Here is a 22993-nt window from a genome sequence, read left to right as displayed (position 1 = left end):
TACTCCCAATAAAGATGCTCTTAAGGGCAAGTACCCAAAAATAGTCATGTCAAGGAAAGAAGAAAAGTCAATGATGATGCCATTGAGTATCAATGGTTTGACTATGACATCTGAATTATATTCAATCCTCCAATTTTTAACACAAAAGTTTGTATGGATTGAGTTACTCTTTCATTTTATTTTATTTTGATAGAGGACTCTTTCATTTTTTATTAATAAAATTGTTGTATATATCTTAATGTTAATAAATTGATTTGAGAGTCATAGAGTAAATGCAAAGCACACGTAGTAGATAAAAACAAAAAATGAATTATATTTTCAACTCAAAAATGGAGATTACGTGTACGATGCCAAAAAATAAATAAATGAAGATTACGTGCACAATGCATGCATAGACTATACATATATTAATCTAGGTCATTAATTGTTCTAACTCACTTCTAAACTCAAAGTATTTTTTTTAATAGCAAAATATATTACTCCTTTCGGTTCTTATTATAAGAAGTTTATTTTTTAGGTTAATAAAATGTTGAATGTATCAAGTACCAAAAAAAAAAATGTTGAATGTATCTGGTCCATATTATTGCCTAGATACATTCAACATTTCATGAATCTAAAAAGTAAATTTCTTCTTATAATACGGACCGGATGGAGTATTAATAATAATAACCAGTCTTCGTACAAGATGAACAAAGATCGGGAGAAACAAAACTACAAAAACAATGTTATTTTTCTCATGCTCTTTCTGTCATGTAACCCAAAAAAAATGTTATTTTTCTCATGTTTTCATTTGAGACTAATTTTAAGTATTCATTCATTTTTTTTCTTCTACTAAACTATTTTTTATTTTTTATGAATCATCACCTTTAAATGAGAAAAATAAGAGAAGACAACACCAAAAAAGCATGAGAAAATCCAAAAGAGTCACCTTTACATTCCAAGAAGTCTCCCTTCAAATAAAGATTAAAAAAAAGGACAAAAACACAGTTTTAATTTAATAACTCAGCAAACCTAATTTCCCCATACTTTTTTTTTATAGTTAAATACCCCAAACTCTACCCCAAACCTAATAACTCAGCAAACCTAATTTCCCCAAACTCTACCCATACTTTTTTTTTATAGTTAAATACCTATTGACTAAAATTCAGTTTTAAAAGTGAATACATGGAAGTATAAGGAAGGATTATATTTTTATTTTTATATCATAATTTAGAGAAAGAGAGAGACACATGTACCCAAAAAAAGAAAGAAAAAAAAAAGAGAGACATATTTTTAGGAAAATTAAATTAAATATAGGTATTTAATTTGGGAAGGTAGGTATGAACCAATTTTTTCTATATATAGTTTGTGACCAAAACATATTCATCATCATAAGAAAGGTGTAAGACATGGCTCCACATTATATTTCTAAAATCACTATTTCCATTGTTATTTTCCTTTCCTCCCTCATCTTCACCCCAATTTCTTGTTCTTATGAGCCCACTCCTCCAAAAAAATTAACAGATGTTGAGCTTCTTGAATTTCCACTTAATTTAGAATATTTGGAAGCCGAATTTTTTTTATTTGGATCATTGGGTCATGGATTGGATGTAGTTGCTCCAGAGCTAGCAGAGGGTGGACCCCCTCCTATCGGTGCTAAATTGGCCAAATTGAGTAAATTTGTTAAAGATATAATTTTTCAGTTTGGTTTGCAAGAAGTTGGACATTTGAGGTTTTTTCTAATACTTTTTAAATCTTTATTATAATAAATAATTTGATTTGATGTGATATATAATGTTTTATCATTTAATTTTAATATATATCACGAGTTTAGTTTCTTGTTAATTTGGATATTAAATATTGTGTTGAGTTTATTTTGAGACGAGAGGTAATATATTGTCACAAAAAAATTGAATTGACGAGACAAAAGTTATAGAGTAAAATGAATTTTGTCTCTAATATTTTTTTTAAATAAAAATTAATTATGTAGATTTTAAATTTTTATTGCTAATTAATTTTTAAAAAATAGATTGCTTTCGAATTTTGAATAATTTTTAAGATTATTCATGTATATTTAGAAGCAAATCGGTGTGCGGATATTTTAGCGAATATAGGTTGTATGTCCCCCGTGGACTCTATAGTTTATGATCATCCTCCTCCAGAGTTGATTCAGGTTCTTGCTGATGATTGTTGGGGTGTATCTCTCCCCCGTTTAATCACCCTGTAATTTTCTTTTAGTTGAATTTATGCCCCTTTTATTACCAACCAAAAAAAACTAAAGTTCTAAAGTAAATCTTTATTGTAGAGCCATAAAGAGCACAATAAAAGGGTTCCCAAGGCCTTCACTTGATCTAAGTGCATTATCATTTTCTGAGGTGATGGATAGTGCCTTTGGACATCCTTTGCACCCTCCTTTTGATCCATATGCAAATGATGTCAATTTTCTTCTTGCATCTTATGTGATTCCTTATGTTGGTCTTACCGGCTATGTTGGAGCTAATCCACTCTTGCAAAATGCTACTTCTAGGAAGGTATATCCTCAAACTCAACAAATTAAATCTTTTCAACTCTACTAGATGTATAATGATATGTTGCATGTCTTTTAACAGCTAGTTGCAGGCCTTCTAGGAGTAGAATCAGGCCAAGATGCGGTTATACGAGCATTGTTATACGAACGTCGAGCATGGAAGGTGCATCCTTATGAAGTAAGTGTGGCAGAGTTCACAAATCACATTTCAATGCTTAGGAATAAATTAGGAAATGATGGTGTGAAAGATGAGGGTCTTGTGGAAGACTCATCGGGCAATATCCTTGCTGGTGATAAAGACTCACTATCATATGCAAGAACTCCAGAGGAAATATTGAGGATTGTATATGGATCTGGTGATGAAAGTTTCCCTGGTGGCTTCTACCCTCTTGGAGGAGATGGCCATATAGCAAAATCTTACTTATCCAATGCTTAATTAGAGTGGCTAAGAGTTAATTGTCTCTACTTTGGAGACTCGTACCTACTGAGAAAATATAATTAATAAGGTATAATCAGGTTAGAAAATAGTCTTGTGTTTTTATAGATTAAGATTTGTTGTGAATTAGACTCAATGATAAGATTCGAATGGACTTCAATTTCTTGTATTCACACAACCAATGAATTAATTTGAATAATCATATCAGGATTGAATGACGCTTGTATTATAATTTATAATTTGAACTCGATTTACCAAATTTGAATTTCGGACCATTTGATCTTTAGATCATGTGATCACAACAATTGTTTGATTTTTTTAATCGTAGAAAATTTAATTTTAAATCATAATTGTGGTGTCATAAACCAAAATGACACTGAATTATTTTTTTTTTTAAAATAATGAATGGATAAACCAATAAATAATAAAGGAATGTAAACATCAAGCAAACAATATGACTCAATGCATGTATGCTACTTATCCTTAGTATTTTGTAAAATTAAAATAAAATTAGTAAGCACTTAGGTATGAATTTCATCGTAGTTTTTTTTTTGGTACACCATCGTAGTTTTTTTCTATTAAGGTTCCGTTTGTTATAGATTAAAAAAATAGTGATTTTAATGTAAAATGATTTAGAGATTAGTTTTTAGAGATTTTTAGAAAAGTTGAATTTACTTTGTGTTTATTTATTATAATAAAAATCACTTTTTTTAAATAAAATAATTTTTAGTTTGTTTGGATATAACTTATAAAAGTGATTTTTTTAATTACAAATAAATTTTTTCTTTTAACATTTCTTTTCTCTCTCCTCTAAAAAAAAATCTATTATTTATAAGTTACTCTTAGTAGCTTATCATTTTGAGCTGTTTTCTAATTATTTTCAGCTCCTAATTATTTTAAAAATTTGTAACAAACAAATGTAAAATAATTAAAAGTGATTATTTTTATAAAAAAAATTATTTTTTTCTAAAATAAACTATAACAATTTTTTTTTTTTTGATAAGCAAACAGCCTCTGAATTAATTAATATAAAAAACAAATACACTAGCGCTTCCTGTAACAGTTGAAGGGTGCACTAAGTAATTGAAAAAAAAAAAATAGCCCTCAGATTCATCAAAGACCAAACAAAAAACAATTGAAAAAAAAAAAGAAGATAATTACAAAATTTGAATTAAACCCCAAAAAATTTAAGAATTCTCTGTCTGGCATATTGAGCTGTGAGATTGATTCATCGCAGCAACAACAGCACCGTCGTCCCTGCATCGAGATTCAGCTCGATTATTAGGTATTTATTCAATCCACTTAATTATTATGACTGTGATTCTCGTAATTAATTAGCTTAGAAATTATGCTTGATAGTTGTAGTTACAGTGATTGATTGATTGATTTCGTGTGTTTTTCAAATTGAGCATTGATGACCCAATTTTTTGCTTCCTGCTATGTTGTGAATAAATGGGCTTTGTTGTTTTGATTGATCAATTGAGATTTCAAACGAGTAATCAGTCAATTTAGTCCCTAAACTATCATTCTCTCACCAACTTAGTCCCTAAACTATTAAAAACAACTAAAAGGTCCCTAATCTATTTTTTATCCGTCAATTTAGTCCCTAAACTATCACTCTCACACCAACTTAGTCCCTAAACTATTAAAAACAACTAAAAGGTCCCTAAACTATATTCACATCCTTCAATTTAGTCCCTCATAAACATCATTTTATGATTCCTAACAAACGTGTTATAATATCTACAAGGCACTTCTTTAACACACTAGCATGGATGAAAAAAGCCAGCTCCTACTAGTATTATTAATAAAACAACCAGCCTGCAAAGATAATTCACCATACAAATGCTTGGAATTTAATAAGACTTTGTTAGCATACTACATATAATGGCACTTTTGTACCCTTTATTTCATCATTATACACACTAATACACCCCAAAACATTCCTTATAATAACAGAAAAAAAGGAATAGAAGGATAAAAAAAACTCCCAGACCCGCAAGAAACAAGAGATCACAACATAAACTTCAAAGGGATAAAACAGAATCACAAACCCTTACAAATTTATAAAAGTGAGAACAAAAAACATACCTGATTTTAGCGTAGTCTCTAACAAGAAAAGTAAATGCTTGAGCTTGAGAAGCTTTCGGTCCAGTGGGACCATAAAACTCACTAGGATAAGCAGTATTATTAAACCAGACAAAACAACAAGCTATAAAACCAAAAACGGTTGAATCATATCATTTTTTTTAAAATCTTTCAGTCAAAAAAGTTGAATAAAAAAAATATTCTGTGTTAAAAAAAAAAACGACAATTGCCACTTTTTTCATACTAAAGATCTCTTTTGTTCTAAATGATTATTCTGAAAGAATGAATTGAGTTCGGCGACTAGAGGTTATATTTGAGTTGCGAGCAAAACGGTTGTTGCCGGAGAGTGGAGTGGTTGGCGGCGAGCAGGGTGGTTGTTTTCGTCGAAGCACTTGGAAGAAGAAAGGGTGATAATATTTTAGGGTTTTATAGACAAGTTAACCGAGGACTAAATTGACGGATGAAAAATAGATTAGGGACCTTTTAGTTGTTTTTAATAGTTTAGGGACTAAGTTGGTGAGAGAGTGATAGTTTAGGGACTAAATTGACGGATGAAAAATAGATTAGGGACCTTTTAGTTGTTTTTAATAGTTTAGGGACTAAGTTGTTGAGAGATTGATAGTTTAAGGATTAAATTGACGGATGAAAAATAGATTAGGGACCTTTTAGTTATTTTTAATAGTTTAGGGACTAAGTTGGTGAGAGAGTGATAGTTTAGGGACTAAATTGACTGATTACTCGATTTCAAACCCTTTTTCTTAGTTCGTGAGACCCTACCACTCTACACAGACAGTACATGAAGAGGGAATTGGGCAGATTTCGCAACTGATCTGCAAAATAACAAGAGGGCACACAAAGTAACAAAAATAAGATTCACCTCATTCTTATAAATTAAGTTATTGAATATTTGAAATAAATCCCGAAATTCCAAACGACCCGTTATCCAATAAAAACCTAACCAAAATCCCCTAGACAATTAGTTAGAAACGCTTTTTGACAAGCATTTGCAGCAATAGGACGTGTGAACCAAAAACCTATTACTAATAGGTAAGAACACATTCCAACCAATTCCCAAAAAATATAAACTCATATCAAATTGGAACTAGTAACTAATCCTAACATTGAAGTATTAAAAATACTCAGATAAGTAAAAAATCTCAAATAGCCTTGATCATGAGACATGTAACTATCACTATAAATTAGAACCAGAATACCAACACTAGTGATTAATATTGACATAATAGAAGTAAGTGAATCGATCAAAATTACATTGTGATATATAACCAGTTATTTTGGTTTTCTTGTTCTCTGGCCACCTGATTTTATTCATTTGTTTGATCTTATTCTGGAAAGTTTTGGTTTTTTTGGGATTGTTTTGTTGATCGTTGATTGAATGAGTGATTGCACATTCCCTTTTGTTTCGATTGTCTTGTTGATTGAATGAGTGATTGTACATTGTTGATTTTGTTCCTATCGAAATTGAGTGATTTTGTTTTGTTGACTGTGTTCTGTTCTTGTTCCGATCTTCTTTTCTTGTTATCATTGTTGTTACTGCTGTTTGTTTCCCTGGTGCTGCATTTTTCTCCATCTGTCAATTTAATGTTGCCTGAGGTCTTTTGCTGTTTAGCTGCTCTCTGCATTTTTTCCTGCATACTGTGTTTTTCTTAGGTGCCCATCCAAGTTTGTTTTCCTGGCTCCGCCACGTAGCATATATAAAAACAACTTATCTTTATTTTATCTTTTTCCATAAAAATAGCGTGTGTAACGTCCATTTGGATTGACTTATTTTTGAACTTTCGAAAAATAGCTTATCCACATAAATATTTGTTTATGTTACGTCATAAGTTCTCACTAACGGAAATTGTATATTCATAAGCTGCTTTTTCATAACTACTTTGATAAGCTTATGAATAATACCTAAAATTTTAAATAAACCAATCCAAATGGGCCCGATAAGCGCGTATGCTATTAGCTGCAAATAAGTTGTTTATACAAACAAGCCCTTATCTATTTATATAAGAAAAGATAAAATAAAGTTGAAATATTTTCATGTCAGCTGTAAACAGTTATTATAAGCTGTTTTGGAGAGCTTATGGAAATAAGTTGTAAAACAAGTTATGGACATGTCATAAGTTCTCTCGAACAGTCTCACAAGTGTTTATGTCAGTAGATAAGCTTGAATATGTTAATTCAAACATTCCTTTAGTTTGTTTTCCTATAAATACTGCTCTTGTATCCTTCATTTACGTCTTTTTTAACCAATCCAACTTTTTTAACCAATCCAAACATGCCCTTTGTTTGTTTTCCTATAAATACTGCTCATGTATTGTATTCTTATTTACGTCTTTTAATCCAAGTGTTACTCTCTGATATTTATGCTCACTTCCTTGCGATTGAGTATGACATCTACGGCCCGTCACACCGTATGATACTTCACATGGTGTCAGAGCATTTTTAGAAATTGAACTTTAACTATGACTCATTTATCACCTTACTCCATTTTTATTTGAACAAAATAACAGAACGATGAAGGTTCGACGTGACCAATAGTATGTATGTACTAGGCCATTGACTCAACATAGTCTTGCTTGCTATGTAGATGATACTATATATCTTAGCACTTCAAAAGTAGCTACAGCATCTTCTTGTTGAGTCTGCCCAGGATTAATTGCTACATTATATTGATTTTTCTTAAATAGCGTGTCTAGGTTTCTTTTGAGATGTTGAAAGCAACATCATATAATGCTTGATGAGTCTGCTTGTAGTTCATAGCGTGATACTGATAACTGTTGGCATATAATGCTTATGTTGTGTGCATTCTTTGATGAATTTTCATGAATACTGTTTCAAACTAAAATCTTATATTTTCTTGAACTACAAAGTTTTAAAAGTTTTGATCAACTTTTAGTGTTTGTGTGTTTTGTTGCTTTTGGAGTGGGCTTGCCCGCTGAATGGATTAGGACAACGTATTTTATATGAATATGATTTCTTAAAAATATAAACTATAAAGCCCCTAGTGTGGCCCTCGCCCACAGGGTTTTGTGGGTTTCAAGCCCGTGTACTTTTCTATGAGTGGTCATTTTTTACCACATATGGATTAGGTCTGTGTGGGTTAAATTGACAGCTATACAGGCAATATCAATTGTATGCAGAATTCGGGCTATTAAATTTGGGAAAATTTTGAAAACTTTGGAGTTATTCCAGAATCTAGATGGCTTTTGGAAGGATTTGTGTTGCAGTAGGTTAATCTACTTTTCCTATTCATTGTTTATGCATGTGAGTGTGTCAAATATGGTACTTGTTAATGACTCTGACCTGATGAGTTCCTGATTTGTGGTATAATGTATTCTTTAGAATTACCTGTTTCTTAACCACTGTGCAATTTGAAATTTCTTTGTAACACTAATATAAAGGGAACTCAAAAATAACTACTAATCTTGGTTGGACATTTTTTTTGTAGAAATTTGCCCCTAATAACAGCTGTTTTCCAAATTTAAAAGACAATTTAAAAACATACACACGAATATCCAAACTGAAGTTTAGACAAGTATAGATAACATAGATTTTATGAAACTGAAAAGTAAATTAAAATTAAACGAAGTAACAAACAATACAATAAAATACATATACACAACAAAGCACAAGCAGATAGACACTTTAGTGTTTGTCTTTCCGATAGGAGTTATATGCAGGAAGTCCGAGGATTAATCCCTGCTACTAACATTTTCCCCTCCCCCTAACAAAATAACTACTAACATTTGCCTATAAATTCTTTTTTTTTTTTTTTTTTTTTTTACAAATTCAACATTATGATTTATTTATTTTCTTTCAGCAAAAATCACTCAATTATCTTTCTGTTTACAGGAATATATTATCAAATTAGGCAGGATATTATGGCTGTACAATCTGGGTCAGGTTCATCAGAGAAGAAATCAAGCAATGGAGAGAATGAGTTGCTGACTTTTAATGCTGAGAATATGCAAAGCAACATGAAAATCATATATTACAGGTTTGGTTTGACTGCACATTCTTAATATAGATTATGGAACAGTATGAGAGGCGAAGCCGTCTGTATGGGGTGGTAGTTTTATTATGTATGGAATTGTATGTGTATGATTCTGTTTCCTTGTATATGAAACAGTCACACAAGTGCTTGATGTGTGAATATATAACACTCATACAGAAAGGGGAAACAGGGATGTGTGATTGGGTTGGGCCAATGAAAAGAAACAGCTGTTTATTGTTGTTTAAGGTTTACAATTGAATTTTCTGTCTCTTTTGCAGCCGAACATTTTTATCTATAATTGGCGGAGTTGTTGCTGGTATTTTGGGATTTACAGGCTTGAAAGGATTTGTCTTTTACTCACTTCTCATGGCATTTACTTCACTTGGGCTCATAGCCAAAGCAAAGTTTTCAATCCACACATACTTTGATTCCTGGAACCGTGTGCTAATTGATGGCTTTCTCGGTGGTCTAATGGTAGGTTGTTTATGTTCACTTCATTTTCTTTTGTCATGATTTATGTATGAAAAACTTCTTTACTTTTGAAAGTTATCAGTGGCCTTCTCTGGCAGAAAATATTCTCTGTTTGGACTCGGAAAATGGTTAAGCCAAAGAACAATTTATAAATAAGTATATTAAAAATAACCAAAATTCCAAATCATTTTTTCTAGGTTACATGACCAATGAACAGAGTCAAGCAAGTATAGAAGAAAATCCAATTGAAAATATTCTCTAGAGAAATTAAAGTTCCAATATTTAACATCTAGTATTATGAAAATTTAAGATGAGATCATGAGAGACTGATGTTGAGAGAAAGACAAAATGATCAAGGAAAAGCCTCCATAAATATTAAATTCCTTCTGGACCCCAATCTAAGACTTACCTAGAATCCAAGTATCTAACCCGATAATGATTACTTTAGAGGATTATAAGATTCCCACGTCTAGGATCACCTCGCAAAACTGTACTTTTTTTTTTTGTTGACAAAAGCAAAACTGTACTTGTTAACCCATTTATTCAACAATTATATATGCGTTTCATGCAATTGTATGATCTCTTTCAGAACATGTATTTCTGTGGTCTCTATCTTAGCTAACGGACAGTGTAAACTTGCTCAGTTGTTCACTTTTACTATTACTGGCCGAAAAGAGATTTTCTTATGTTTTTAACGGGAATGTAATGCTTTGTTTCATTGTGATTATTTGTGTATACTTCGTGAGTCGAGTATTGTACATTGTAAAATACATAACTTTTCCCTCCCATTATAGGAAATAAAAAAGATAGAACCAACTTGCTATTCATATTAGTGACGTCCCTTAAAAATACGGACTTCTAATTTCTAGTTTGAGTGTTATGTGTTTTGTGAAGATATTTTCCCGATTCTCTCCACCTTAGTAAATTGTTTGTTAATTGTACAGAGGAAGGCCTAAAGGAGGGCTTTTCTCTTGCAAGTTAGGGAGAAATAGAGATAGAGAAGGGAGGTTTATACAGTGCATAATTTATTTAATATATCTGATAAGGCCTTTATATCATAATGAAATTTAAATGTAAATTGTCTTGCTGATCTTATGACTTGTTCAACCTTATATTTAGGCCATAATAATATCTATGTGGGGGTTTGTATCCTCTCTTGAATTTTTTATATCTCACTCTTGAATGTGCATGTGTTCAACATAATAACTTTCCTTTTTTAATCTCATGCAGTCGTTCGTGCTGTTCTGGACGTATCCTTTTCTTTGTCAATAATACTTGGAGTATAACTGCATATTTAATTTTAACTAAATATTATCAAATATGTTAGAAATGAAGTTAATTTTTTCATAACTGCATCAGAGAGTAATTCATAAATACGAAAAGAAATACGGGTTGGTGAGGATTTTGGTAAGATAAATTTCATGTTTTATTAACATTTTTGCCATGCTCATTCAAGTAAAACACAACCTAAAACAACTGATATTCCTGTATATATATCTTGCTATATTGCTGCTTCCTTGACAAAATACAGATTTGCATATGACATTGCTCATATATTTTGACCGACGGAATGTGCAAATGTTTCTAGAGAAGGCAATTTTTTCTCCACCATTGCGGCTATTCAGAATGGAAGTTACAACAATACACCCTTCACTTACTAGATAGCTTTCATGATGTTACTGTTTTAAAACAATGTAACCTATACTTTCATTATCTTATACATGTTCACGTATAATTTAATATAGAACCACAAGTGGGAAGGACTTGATATTTTTCATCAAATGTATTGTGATGTAGATTTCAAGTTGTCCAAATTTATGTCATTATTCTGTTGGCTTTACTTCGGTATGAAACTATATCAATATCAATGACTAAACAGCTTTCTAGTTCTAAGATAAAAGTTTGCTTCACATTCTCTTATTTAAACTTGAAATAAATTGAACTTCTTTGCTTGGCTGTGACTATAAAACTTAATTAAAACGGAATTATAAGGTACTACTAATGAAGCATGGACACGGACACTGACATGTCGACACCGACAATAATTTGAAAAAAATGATATAATTCAATGTAATCATAAGTGTCGGTGTTTGACACTGACGCGTGTTCGACACCGGGACACGCCTAATCCGATAAGTGTCCGTGCTTCATAGGGTACTACAAACACTAGTGCATAGGTACTCAAAGCTCAATTAGAGCTCTCTATATATGCACAAATGTAAAAATTGAGTATGATGTAGAAGAATACCAAGTCTTAACTCCATTGTTGGAAAAGCTATTCCATTATCTCCGAGGTTACCTGTTCGTGATGACTTTTGTCATTTAGAGATTTAAGATCCTCTTGGCAAATTTTTGCAGCAGTGGAGATGTCTATAAACCTTAATTTTCCTTCCTTGTCGGTTGCCACTCCTCCTCACAGAATCTTATATTTTGTTAGGCTATATGTATGTATAATTTGATCTACAATTTGATTTGAAAAGATATGGTACGTGCTCTATGTAGACATGTGAAAGTGTTATGTTTTCAATTTGTGTATTGTACCATCATTCAACCTCAGGTTCATTCTACAATCATTATTTTTTATGGATGCTTGCTATATGATTAGTAGGGGCCAATATGATGCTTCACATGTATGTAAGCTGTTAAATATTTGTAACTTCTCCTTTTTCCGTTTTTTTAATTGTCGTTTTAACATAAAACTCTCAAACCAAAATAGTAGATTGTTGTATTCTTTTTTCAACTCTAACCCGATTTAATCCACCTTTTATTTTTCCTTTCCAAATAAATTTATTATATACACTCTTCCCCTCTCCATTAAATTTTATGAAAAATGCGAAGTAAATTTATTGAGAAAGTAAGGGTATTATTGACAAATTATACATTAAACTCTCAATACGACATTTAAATAGGAACAAAAAACTCTTCTAAAACAACACTTAAAAAGGAGTAGAGGGAGTATTCCCTTATATTTATAGGAACAAAAAATTCTTCTAAAACGACATTTAAATAGGAACAAAAAATTCTTCTAAAACGACACTTAAAAAGGTGAGGGATTAAGGTGCTTGAGTGCTTGTATTAGGATAGCTCTCTATATTACAGTTAAGTTTATGCATTTTTGACTTGTAAATTTATCAGCAATTTCTTGTATAGCTATAAACATTGTTGCAGAAAGCTTAATATTGTTCATCTTTTTCCTATGTTGTATTATAAGTCTTTAAGCATCTTTATGCATCTCTATGATAGGATAGGCAGAGGCCTTGAATGGTACTTAGGCATTTCAAACGAGGTGGTGTTGTTTTTTTGGTAAATAGAGTTTTATTCCCCCGCAAAATAGGTAATTTTTGCATTACCCCTTGCAAAATAAAAATAAAAATTAGGCTTACCTCCCTGCAATATGAAGATTTCCTCATTTACCCCCTAGTCGACAACATGTACACTGACTGGGCAAAATCGATGATGTGACATGCCTACGTGGTTTTTCATTCATTTTTTATTAAATTTTTTTTATGCCACATAATATGATTATTAATTTTTTTTTTTTTTTAAATCCAGAACCTGCTCCCAAATTATTCATCTTCTAAATTCTACCTTTCCCATAAACCTGCAAACGAAACTTTTCCTCTTCTTACCAAAATTCAAAATTCAAACCCCAAAATTGAAAAACTCAGATCTCTTAACACCTAAATTAAGAGAGGTAAAATATAATATTTTTCAGTCAAAATATTATATTTTAAATTTATTGTAATGTTGATGTATCTAGACTATAATGTTGTCTAGATACATCAACTTTACGATAAATGTAAAATATAATATTTTTTTCTTATATATAGGATTGGAGGGAGTATATTATAAATAAAATAAAATAAAATAAAGAATGAATTTAAATCAATTTTTAAATTTTAATAAATTTAAAAACTATAAAACCCTAATGTTATCTATATATACCTATTTATAAAGAGGATACAAAAATTTTGGTGTAGACTTTTCATAATACCAACAATACCCTTGACTCTTTTTTTTCTTTTGTGCGGAAAATTTCTTTATTAACAAACTCACCATAACATAAGGCATATTTTTTTTAGCAGCAAAATTTTTTTATTAACAAACTCACCCTAACATAAGATATTTTTTTTACATAAGTTTGCATAATATAAAATATGAATCACACAGACAGACATGGAACGTGCCTGTCTGGCCGCTAGTTAATATAATTTAAAAACTCGTTAACATTTGCCTATTTTAAATAATATATTATTTTAACCGGATGAACAGTAATTTTAAAGGATGAGAATGAACAAAATCAATATTTTTAAGTTACACAAAAGGAATTAAGTTTATATTATATTTAAATGTAATAATTGATAGGAATGAACAAAATCAATCTTTTTATTTTACACAATAGGAATACTAATTAATTGTAAACAAATTTGAAATTAATTTTAGGAAAAAAAATTATACTTTGAGACCCAATACAATGAACCAAAGAGCCCTTAATTTGTATATAAGAGCATTGTCATATGGTGACATATTCATCATCAACATCATCATAAAAAAGCCTAAAACATGGGAACACATTATATTTCCACAGTCACTATCTCAGTTGTTGTTTTACTTGCTTCCCTCATTATAAGTGTTGCTACAACCAAAGAAACAATATCATTAGATGTTGATCTTCTTGAATTTTCACTTAATTTAGAGTACTTAGAAGCTGAATTCTTTTTATTTGGAGCAATGGGAATAGGATTGGATGGAATTGCTCCAGAGCTAGCAGATGGTGGACCCCCTCCTATTGGTGCCAAAATGGCCAAACTAAGGGACAATGTGACCAGAGAAATCATTGGTCAATTTGGCATTCAAGAAGTTGGACATTTGAGGTTCTATCATATACTTTTTAAATCTAATAATATTATACATATTGTTTGAGTTGAGTTTTTTTTGTATATTATTATGCTAAGGTAAAATTTTATAAATCCTAATTTCAGGGCTATAAAAAGCACAGTGAAAGGGTTTCCTAGGCCTTTACTAGATCTTAGCAAATCATCATTTGCCAAGTTGATGGACAAAGCCTTTGGAAGGCCTTTGCACCCTCCTTTTGATCCTTATGCAAATGATATCAACTTTTTGCTTGCATCTTATTTGATTCCTTATGTTGGCCTTACTGGATATGTTGGAGCCAATCCATTCCTCCAAAATGTTGCTTCCAGACAGGTATAGCTACAAACTGAACCTACGAAAACTTTTCAAACTAAGGGAAAAATAATTTAAAACTTCGTTTTTACATCGATTTCATCGCAACTAGATCTGTAATTAATAATGTTGCATGTATTGTATCAGTTAGTTGCAGGCCTTCTTGGGGTAGAATCGGGTCAAGATGCAGTTATACGAACATTGTTATACGAACGTCGTGCATTGAAAGTGAAACCTTATGGAGTGAGTGTGGCAGAATTCACTGATCGCATCTCAAATCTTAGAAATATATTAGGAAACGGAGGTTTGAAAGATGTTGGTGTTAGTAACATCCTTGTTGGTGATGCAACTTCGCTCTCGTATTCAAGGAGTCCGCGAGAAATATTGAGGATTATATACGGAAGTGGTCATGAAAGTATCCCTGGTGGGTTCTATCCTAAAGGAGGAAATGGTCGTATAGCAAGATATAACTTGCACACTACTTAATTAAAGTTATTAGAATTGATTCGCTTGTTATTCTCTCTATTTGTAAGACACCTAAAGAGTTAATATAATAAGAAATTTTATATGATATAATTATTCTTTTTTTTTTTTATAACCAAAACGGTCATTCATTCATTCAAAATTGTAGAATACATCGTACAACACAAATTCATAATTACTAAAAACTGTAAAGGATGAATCTGCAAAAAAAAACTTACAACATCCAAATTAATAGCATACAACGTCAAAATGTCTACAAATATGACGAAATTAAAGTGTTTGAAATACTCATACATCCAGATTGCAACGTTGGCAATGACAATGCCAAAATCTTTGATTGAATTTGCACCGATCAAATCTAATCTAAAAATTTGAAACGAGCACTGCACAAGACGAGAACGCAAAACAACGCCGCACCAAGATAACAAACAACACAATGTCGCACAATAAGATGATGAAATTACAAAAGAATGAGTTAAATATATGTGATAATCATTTATTTGAATGAAGGAAAATGAAAAAATAATTTAGATAAGTGATTTCATGTCAAAAGTTGACTGTAAACCACCTATCTTAGTAGATGAAAAAAAAGAGAAAATTAGATTAAAAGAAAAGGCAGGTGGTTGGGAGAAAAATAATTATATAATTATTCTTCTTAAAATAGTCGTGTGTTTGCTATTATCTATTCAAATTTGTTATGATAGTCTAAGGACGGGATTTTAAGTGACTTAGATGTCTTAGGTTCACGCAACGAAAAATTGTTAATTTGAATAATAAAATCAAAATTAAATGGATCATATAACTCATATTTGACAATTTGGACTCCATTTATCGAAATTGAAACGAAGACCATCTAATTATTTGATTATGTGATCGAATCAAAATGTATGATATATAGATTGTATTTAATCCATCTAATTCTGATTGTATTTGATTATGTGGTTTTTCATTCATTTTTTATTAATTTTTTTTTATGCCACATAGTATGATTATTAATTTTTTTCAAAGAAAAAGATTTTAAATCCAGAACCTGCTTCCAAATTATTCATCTTCTAAATTCTACCTTTCCCATAAACCTGCAAACGAAACTTTTCCTCTTCTTACCAAAATTCAAAATTCAAACCCCAAAATTGAAAAACTCAGATCTCTTAACACCTAAATTAAGAGAGGTAAAATATAATATTTTTCAGTCAAAATATTATATTTTAAATTTAATGTAATGTTGATGTATCTAGACTATAATGTTGTCTAGATACATCAACTTTACGATAAATGTAAAATATAATATATTTTTCTTATATATAAGATTGTAGGGAGTATATTATAAATAAAATAAAGAATGAATTTAAATCAATTTTTAAATTTTAATAAATTTAAAAACTATAAAACCCTAATGTTATCTATATATACCTATTTATAAAGAGGATACAAAAAATTTTGTGTAGACTTTTCATAATACCAACAATACCCTTGACTTTATTAACAAACTCACCATAACATAAGGCATATTTTTTTTAGCAGCAAAAATTTTTTATTAACAAACTCACCCTAACATAAGATATTTTTTTTAGCAGCAAAAATTTCTTTATTAACAAACTCACCATAACATAAGGCATATTTTTTTTAGCAGCAAAAATTTTTTATTAACAAACTCACCCTAACATAAGATATTTTTTTTACATAAGTTTGCATAATATAAAATATGAATCACACAGACAGACGTGGAACGTGTCTGTCTGGCCGCTAGTTAATATAATTTAAAAACTCGTTAACATTTGCCTATTTTAAATAATATATTATTTTAACCGGGTGAACAGTAATTTTAAAGGATGAGAATGAACAAAATCAATATTTTTAAGTTACACAAAAGGAATTAAGTTTATATTATATTTAAATGTAATAATTGATAGGAATGAACAAAATCAATCTTTTTATTTTACACAATAGGAATACTAATTAATTGTAAACAAATTTGAAATTAATTTTAGGAAAAAAAGTTATACTTTGAGACCCAATACAATGAACCAAAGAGCCCTTAATTTGTATATAAGAGCATTGTCATATAGTGACATATTCATCATCAACATCATCATAAAAAATCCTAAAACATGGCAACACATTATATTTCCACAGTCACTATCTCAGTTGTTGTTTTACTTGCTTCCCTCATTATAAGTGTTGCTACAACCAAAGAAACAATATCATTAGATGTTGATCTTCTTGAATTTTCACTTAATTTAGAGTACTTAGAAGCTGAATTCTTTTTATTTGGAGCAATGGGAATAGGATTGGATGGAATTGCTCCAGAGCTAGCAGATGGTGGACCCCCTCCTATTGGTGCCAAAATGGCCAAACTAAGGGACAATGTGACCAGAGAAATCATTGGTCAATTTGGCATTCAAGAAGTTGGACATTTGAGGTTCTATCATATACTTTTTAAATCTAATAATATTATACATATTGTTTGAGATGAGTTTTTTTTGTATATTATTATGCTAAGGTAAAATTTTATAAATCCTAATTTCAGGGCTATAAAAAGCACAGTGAAAGGGTTTCCTAGGCCTTTACTAGATCTTAGCAAATCATCATTTGCCAAGTTGATGGACAAAGCCTTTGGAAGGCCTTTGCACCCTCCTTTTGATCCTTATGCAAATGATATCAACTTTTTGCTTGCATCTTATTTGATTCCTTATGTTGGCCTTACTGGATATGTTGGAGCCAATCCATTCCTCCAAAATGTTGCTTCCAGACAGGTATAGCTACAAACTGAACCTACGAAAACTTTTCAAACTAAGGGAAAAATAATTTAAAACTTCGTTTTTACATCGATTTCATCGCAATTAGATCTGTAATTAATAATGTTGCATGTATTGTATCAGTTAGTTGCAGGCCTTCTTGGGGTAGAATCGGGTCAAGATGCAGTTATACGAACATTGTTATACGAACGTCGTGCATTGAAAGTGAAACCTTATGGAGTGAGTGTGGCAGAATTCACTAATCACATCTCAAATCTTAGAAATATATTAGGAAACGGAGGTTTGAAAGATGTTGGTGTTAGTAACATCCTTGTTGGTGATGCAACTTCGCTCTCGTATTCAAGGAGTCCGCGAGAAATATTGAGGATTATATACGGAAGTGGTAATGAAAGTATCCCTGGTGGGTTCTATCCTAAAGGAGGAAATGGTCGTATAGCAAGATATAACTTGCACACTAGTTAATTAAAGTTATTAGAATTGATTTGCTTGATATTCTCTCTATTTGTAAGACACCCAAAGAGTTAATATAATAAGAAATTCTATATGATATAATTATTCTTGTTTTTTTTTTTATAACTAAAACGGTCATTCATTCAAAATTGTAGAATACATCATACAACACAAATTCATAATTACTAAAAACTATAAAGGATGAATCTGCAAAAAAAACTTACAACATCCAAATTAATGGCATACAACGTAAAAATACTTACAAATAAGACAAAATTAAAGTGTTTGAAATACTCATACCTCTGGATTGCAACGTTGACAATGACAATGCCAAAGTCTTTGATTGACTTTGCACAGATCAAATCTAATCTAAAAATTTGAAACGAACACTACACAAGACGAGAATGCAAAATAATGCCGCACCAAGATAACGAACAACACAATGTCGCACAATAAGATGATGAAATCACAAAAGAATGAGTTAAATATATGTGATAATCATTTATTTGAATGAAGGAAAATGAAAAAATAATTTAGATAAGTGATTTCGTGTCAAAAGTTGACCGTAAACTGTTGTCTATTTTATCAAAATAATTTATTTTAAAGTTATTTTAATATTATATAATTATCATTAATATTATTATTATTATTAATGTTGATTTGTTAAAGGTGGTTTTAATTTTTTTTTTTGAAGAAGAAAGGTGGTTTTAATTACTTGGTCTATACACACGTTTTTTCTGTTACTATTTTACCCATTTATTCCTACTTAATAGGATTCATGATTTTAATAATTGAGAAAAAGGTTTTGATAAGTGATAATATAACATATTATAATATATATACATGGACGTTGCTGAAGTATAAGGAAGAGGACATACACCTTCAATTAGCACGTACATATTGAAATATAAGGAAATTTTGTTCTTTCTAATAAAAATTGAGGTGTTATCTTTCTGGATTACATCACCGGCGTCTATTAATTTTTGTCAGTTCTGTCACCTCGGATATGATTCATATCCGGGAAGGACCTGTTGAATCCTGGGGGATTTGCGCTTATGAGGCGGATAAATCCTTAAGGACAGTGCGATCAGCATGCCTCAGGTATCACGGTTTGATATTTCGCAGGTCGTTCATGGTTTGTGATATCGTGGTTGCATACTTCACGGTTGCCGACATCAATTACCACAGTCAGAAGATAAGTTTCTATGAACTCTATTTTAATTTATTTTCTATAATAATTGTTGAATTACTTAAATTAATATATGGTTGAATATTGTGATTAGGTCCAATTTTTACAACATAAACCACCTATTCTTAGTAGATGAAAAAGAAGAGAAAATTAGATTAAAAGAAAAGGCAGGCGGTTGGGAGAAAAATAATTATATAATTATTCTTCTTAAAATAGTCGTGTGTTTGCTGTTATCCATTCAAATTTGTTATGATAGTCTAAGGACGAGATTTTAAGTGACTTAGATGTCTTACGTTCACACAACGAAAAATTGTTAATTTGAATAGGCTTAATTAGTCTTTTGGTCCCTTAAAGACATTTTAGGTTTCGCAATGGTCCCTTAAAGAAAAAAAGGTCCGGATTGATCCCTTAAAGACACATTCGTTTCTCAACTGGTCCTTTCTGTCAATTTTTTACAAAAAACGTTAGTTTTAATTGACTGAATTGTGGATGCCATTAAGTGTAAGTGGTCTACCAAAAACCTTATTAATTTTTAAAATTTTAACCATTGGAATTTTTTGTTATATTTGGAGTTAAAATTTAACGGAAAGGACCAATATGACAAACATATATGTCTTTAAGGGACCAATCCGGACATTTTTTTCTTTAAGGGACCAATCTGAGCTTTATTTTCTTTAAGGGACCATTGTGAAACTTAAAATATCTTTAAGAGACCAATAGACTAATTAAGCCATTTGAATAATAAAATCAAGATTAAACGGCTCATATAACTCATATTTGACAATTTGGACTCCATTTATCGAAATTGAAACGAAGACCATCTAATTATTTGATTATGTGATCGAATCAAAATGTATGATATATAGATTGTAGTTAATCCATCTAATTCTGAATTTTTTTTTCTGTTTTAAATTGAAATTGCAACCTAAAACTATTTTTTTTTTTTTTTTATTATGCTAAGTTTCTATATAGTTTATCATGTGCCCGCACATGTACACGTTAGCATGATTCAATTATAATTTATATTCCATAATAAATATTTTTGAAAGGAATAACAATTTTATATACTATATATAAAATAAAAAAGGAATTTAAATCAATTTTTAAACTTTTAATAAATTTAAAAACTCTAAAATCTGCATTAATGTTTTTGTTTTTGGTCAAGAAATTAGAAATTTCACCTTAAAATACGGATAAATAAAATGTCCGAGATTCGAACTCGACTCATCATAAAATACGATTTCCCTACTGAGTTAAGCTCACATGAACTTCGTTAATGTTTACATTAATTTTCACAAAATAGTTAATATCAGTATCGTGGCTCAAAACCCTTTTAACTTCAATAATTGAAAAGGAAACTCCATTCAAAGCAATAAGAATAAACAAATCAGTCAAAAATAAAACAAAAATAAAATAAACAAAATTCAAAGAGTTTGAAGAAGGAAGCAAAAGAAAGAACGGCACATCATATGAGCTCCAGGTGGTTATGGGACATATCAATCTTCCGGTGGCCGCAGTTAGATCTATCGGTGCCGTGGTCAGTATTCCGGTGGCCGCAGTTAGATCTATCGGTGCCGTGGTCAGTATTCCGGTGGCCGGTGCTGGATTTATCGTATTTAAGCGGTGGCCGGAACTTTCAAGAGACTCTGTTACGGTGGAACTTTTGGTTGATTGATGACGTGTTGTGGATTCTCGTCAGTTGCATCGAATCTTTTGCCTTAATCGCTATGCTCTGTTATTTCTTCCTCTGTTGTGGTTGTACTCTCTGATTTTTTTAGTTTTTTTTTTTTTTTGCTGAATATATTTCATGACATTAAATTTGTGTATATAGTTTTTTTTGATAGAATTTGTGTGTGTAGTTTTTTTTGACAATAATTTCTGTGTATAGTTAAAACAGAAATATTAATGTTGTGACAGAATTATATATTCTAGGGACATGACATATATTATGTACGGACCAGAGTTCGAATCTCAGACAATTTATTTATTTATATTTAAGTGGAATTTCTAGTCATTAGACTACTTACACTTGTGATATGTATTGTGAATTTGTGTAATCTTGGAAACAGATGTTAGGTTTGAGAATGAGGTTACTCTCAATCTCAATTGTGTAATTGATTGGATGAGTGTCTTGATATTTAGTTCCAAGACAATAGAAGTGTTGGCTTAGTCCTACTTCAATCAAGTTTGTTTTATTTTGTACCAAGATGTTATGTAATGTTGGCACTTAGCATAACTTATGCCTATTCTTTGATAAATTTTTCTTACATAAATTGTAGAAAGTTAGGCATTATAGCGTGGTTAACACGGATATGGATACTCTAAAGTAAGTAAAGTATAATGTGAGGAAATAAAATGTGGTTGTGGTTGTAACGTGATTTGTTAATTAACGATTGATATTATTCATTTTACCCTCTAAAGTGAATCAGTCACTCGCCTAGGACGAATTATTTGGAAGAATCAGGGTTTAATTTCAAGAATTGAGTTCGATTTTTAGAATGAATAATTACTCCCTCTGTCCGAAAATAAATGATTTATTTTTGACTTTGCTTACTATTCATATGATCTCTTTTAATTGTATTTTTATACTAATATGTATATGTATATGCAAATATTTTCTACTCCCTCTGTCCCAAAATCTAATATTAGTTACCGAACCTGTGGATGAGTGACATCATTATACAGCTATTATTAACAATATCAAGGTCATCCTGAATAGAGATTGACAAGTCTTACTCCTCTATACTTTCCGTGAGGGAAACGCCTGCGCCGACTATTTAGCAAAGCATGGTGCTAACAATAATGATATCTTCCTTTCCATTGCCAACCCGCCTGCTTATCTAAGTCTTAGCCTTCTAGCTGATGCTAGTGGGACTTGTTTCTCTAGATAATTATCTTTATTTTTTTTCCTTCTTTTGGCCACTTGTACCAAAAAAAAAATGTAAAGGTGGTCAATTAAGTCATTTATTTTGGGACGGAGAGAGTATTAGACAAACTCTATTTATGTGGCAACCAAACTGGAATTTAAAAAGCTCAAAGAGACATTATACAAAAAGAGTAATATTACTTAGCAGTTAGCACCACAATTTTTTTATATGAAATCAATGCATGTATGCGAGTAAAAGAGTTAAAGGATCAATGTTCAAGACTTGATGAATAAGAAAAATGAGAGAGAGAGTTTATGAAAATTACTAGAGCAATAAAATGTAGATGATTCTTTCTTTTAAACTACAAATGAGGAGCTCGGGAGAGTTTATGAAGATTAACAAGGACTACAAAGGTTGGGAAGATAGAGTTGTCCATCCTCTTGGTCTGATGTACAATTTCCCCTGCAGTTCTGAGAACTGTTAACGTAAAACGTATGCAAAATACAACTCATCTAACATATATATAGTATTATGAAGCGAAAGATAGCATCAGT

The 22993-nt window shown here is 30.8% G+C and overlaps 4 protein-coding genes across 4 annotated transcripts; all 4 read left to right on the top strand.

The window, feature by feature from the left end:
- The first annotated feature begins 1203 nt into the window (after positions 1–1203).
- Positions 1204–3174, top strand: LOC123885054 (desiccation-related protein PCC13-62-like). The gene is made up of 3 exons (XM_045934275.1): positions 1204–1711; positions 2285–2510; positions 2589–3174. The coding sequence occupies exons 1-3, from the start codon at positions 1389–1391 to the stop codon at positions 2940–2942; spliced, it is 903 nt and encodes a 300-aa protein (XP_045790231.1). The 5' UTR covers positions 1204–1388; the 3' UTR covers positions 2943–3174.
- Positions 3175–4005: 831 nt separating this feature from the next.
- On the top strand, positions 4006–11407 carry LOC123885052 (ER membrane protein complex subunit 6). The gene is made up of 5 exons (XM_045934274.1): positions 4006–4227; positions 8895–9039; positions 9315–9510; positions 10738–10757; positions 11039–11407. Exons 2-5 carry the CDS (start codon positions 8924–8926, stop codon positions 11067–11069), a joined length of 363 nt encoding a protein of 120 aa, XP_045790230.1. The 5' UTR covers positions 4006–4227; positions 8895–8923; the 3' UTR covers positions 11070–11407.
- A 2663-nt stretch (positions 11408–14070) lies between these two features.
- LOC123887077 (desiccation-related protein PCC13-62-like) lies at positions 14071–15233 on the top strand. Its single transcript, XM_045936357.1, has 3 exons — positions 14071–14381; positions 14490–14715; positions 14842–15233. The coding sequence occupies exons 1-3, from the start codon at positions 14071–14073 to the stop codon at positions 15178–15180; spliced, it is 876 nt and encodes a 291-aa protein (XP_045792313.1). The 3' UTR covers positions 15181–15233.
- Positions 15234–17285: 2052 nt separating this feature from the next.
- On the top strand, positions 17286–18395 carry LOC123887104 (desiccation-related protein PCC13-62-like). The gene is made up of 3 exons (XM_045936390.1): positions 17286–17596; positions 17705–17930; positions 18057–18395. Exons 1-3 carry the CDS (start codon positions 17286–17288, stop codon positions 18393–18395), a joined length of 876 nt encoding a protein of 291 aa, XP_045792346.1.
- Positions 18396–22993: the final 4598 nt, after the last annotated feature.

This window comes from Trifolium pratense, linkage group LG5 (genome assembly GCF_020283565.1).
Source record: "Trifolium pratense cultivar HEN17-A07 linkage group LG5, ARS_RC_1.1, whole genome shotgun sequence".
In the NCBI taxonomy this organism is placed as follows: domain Eukaryota; kingdom Viridiplantae; phylum Streptophyta; class Magnoliopsida; order Fabales; family Fabaceae; genus Trifolium; species Trifolium pratense.
This window is presented reverse-complemented; position numbering and strand designations above follow the sequence as displayed.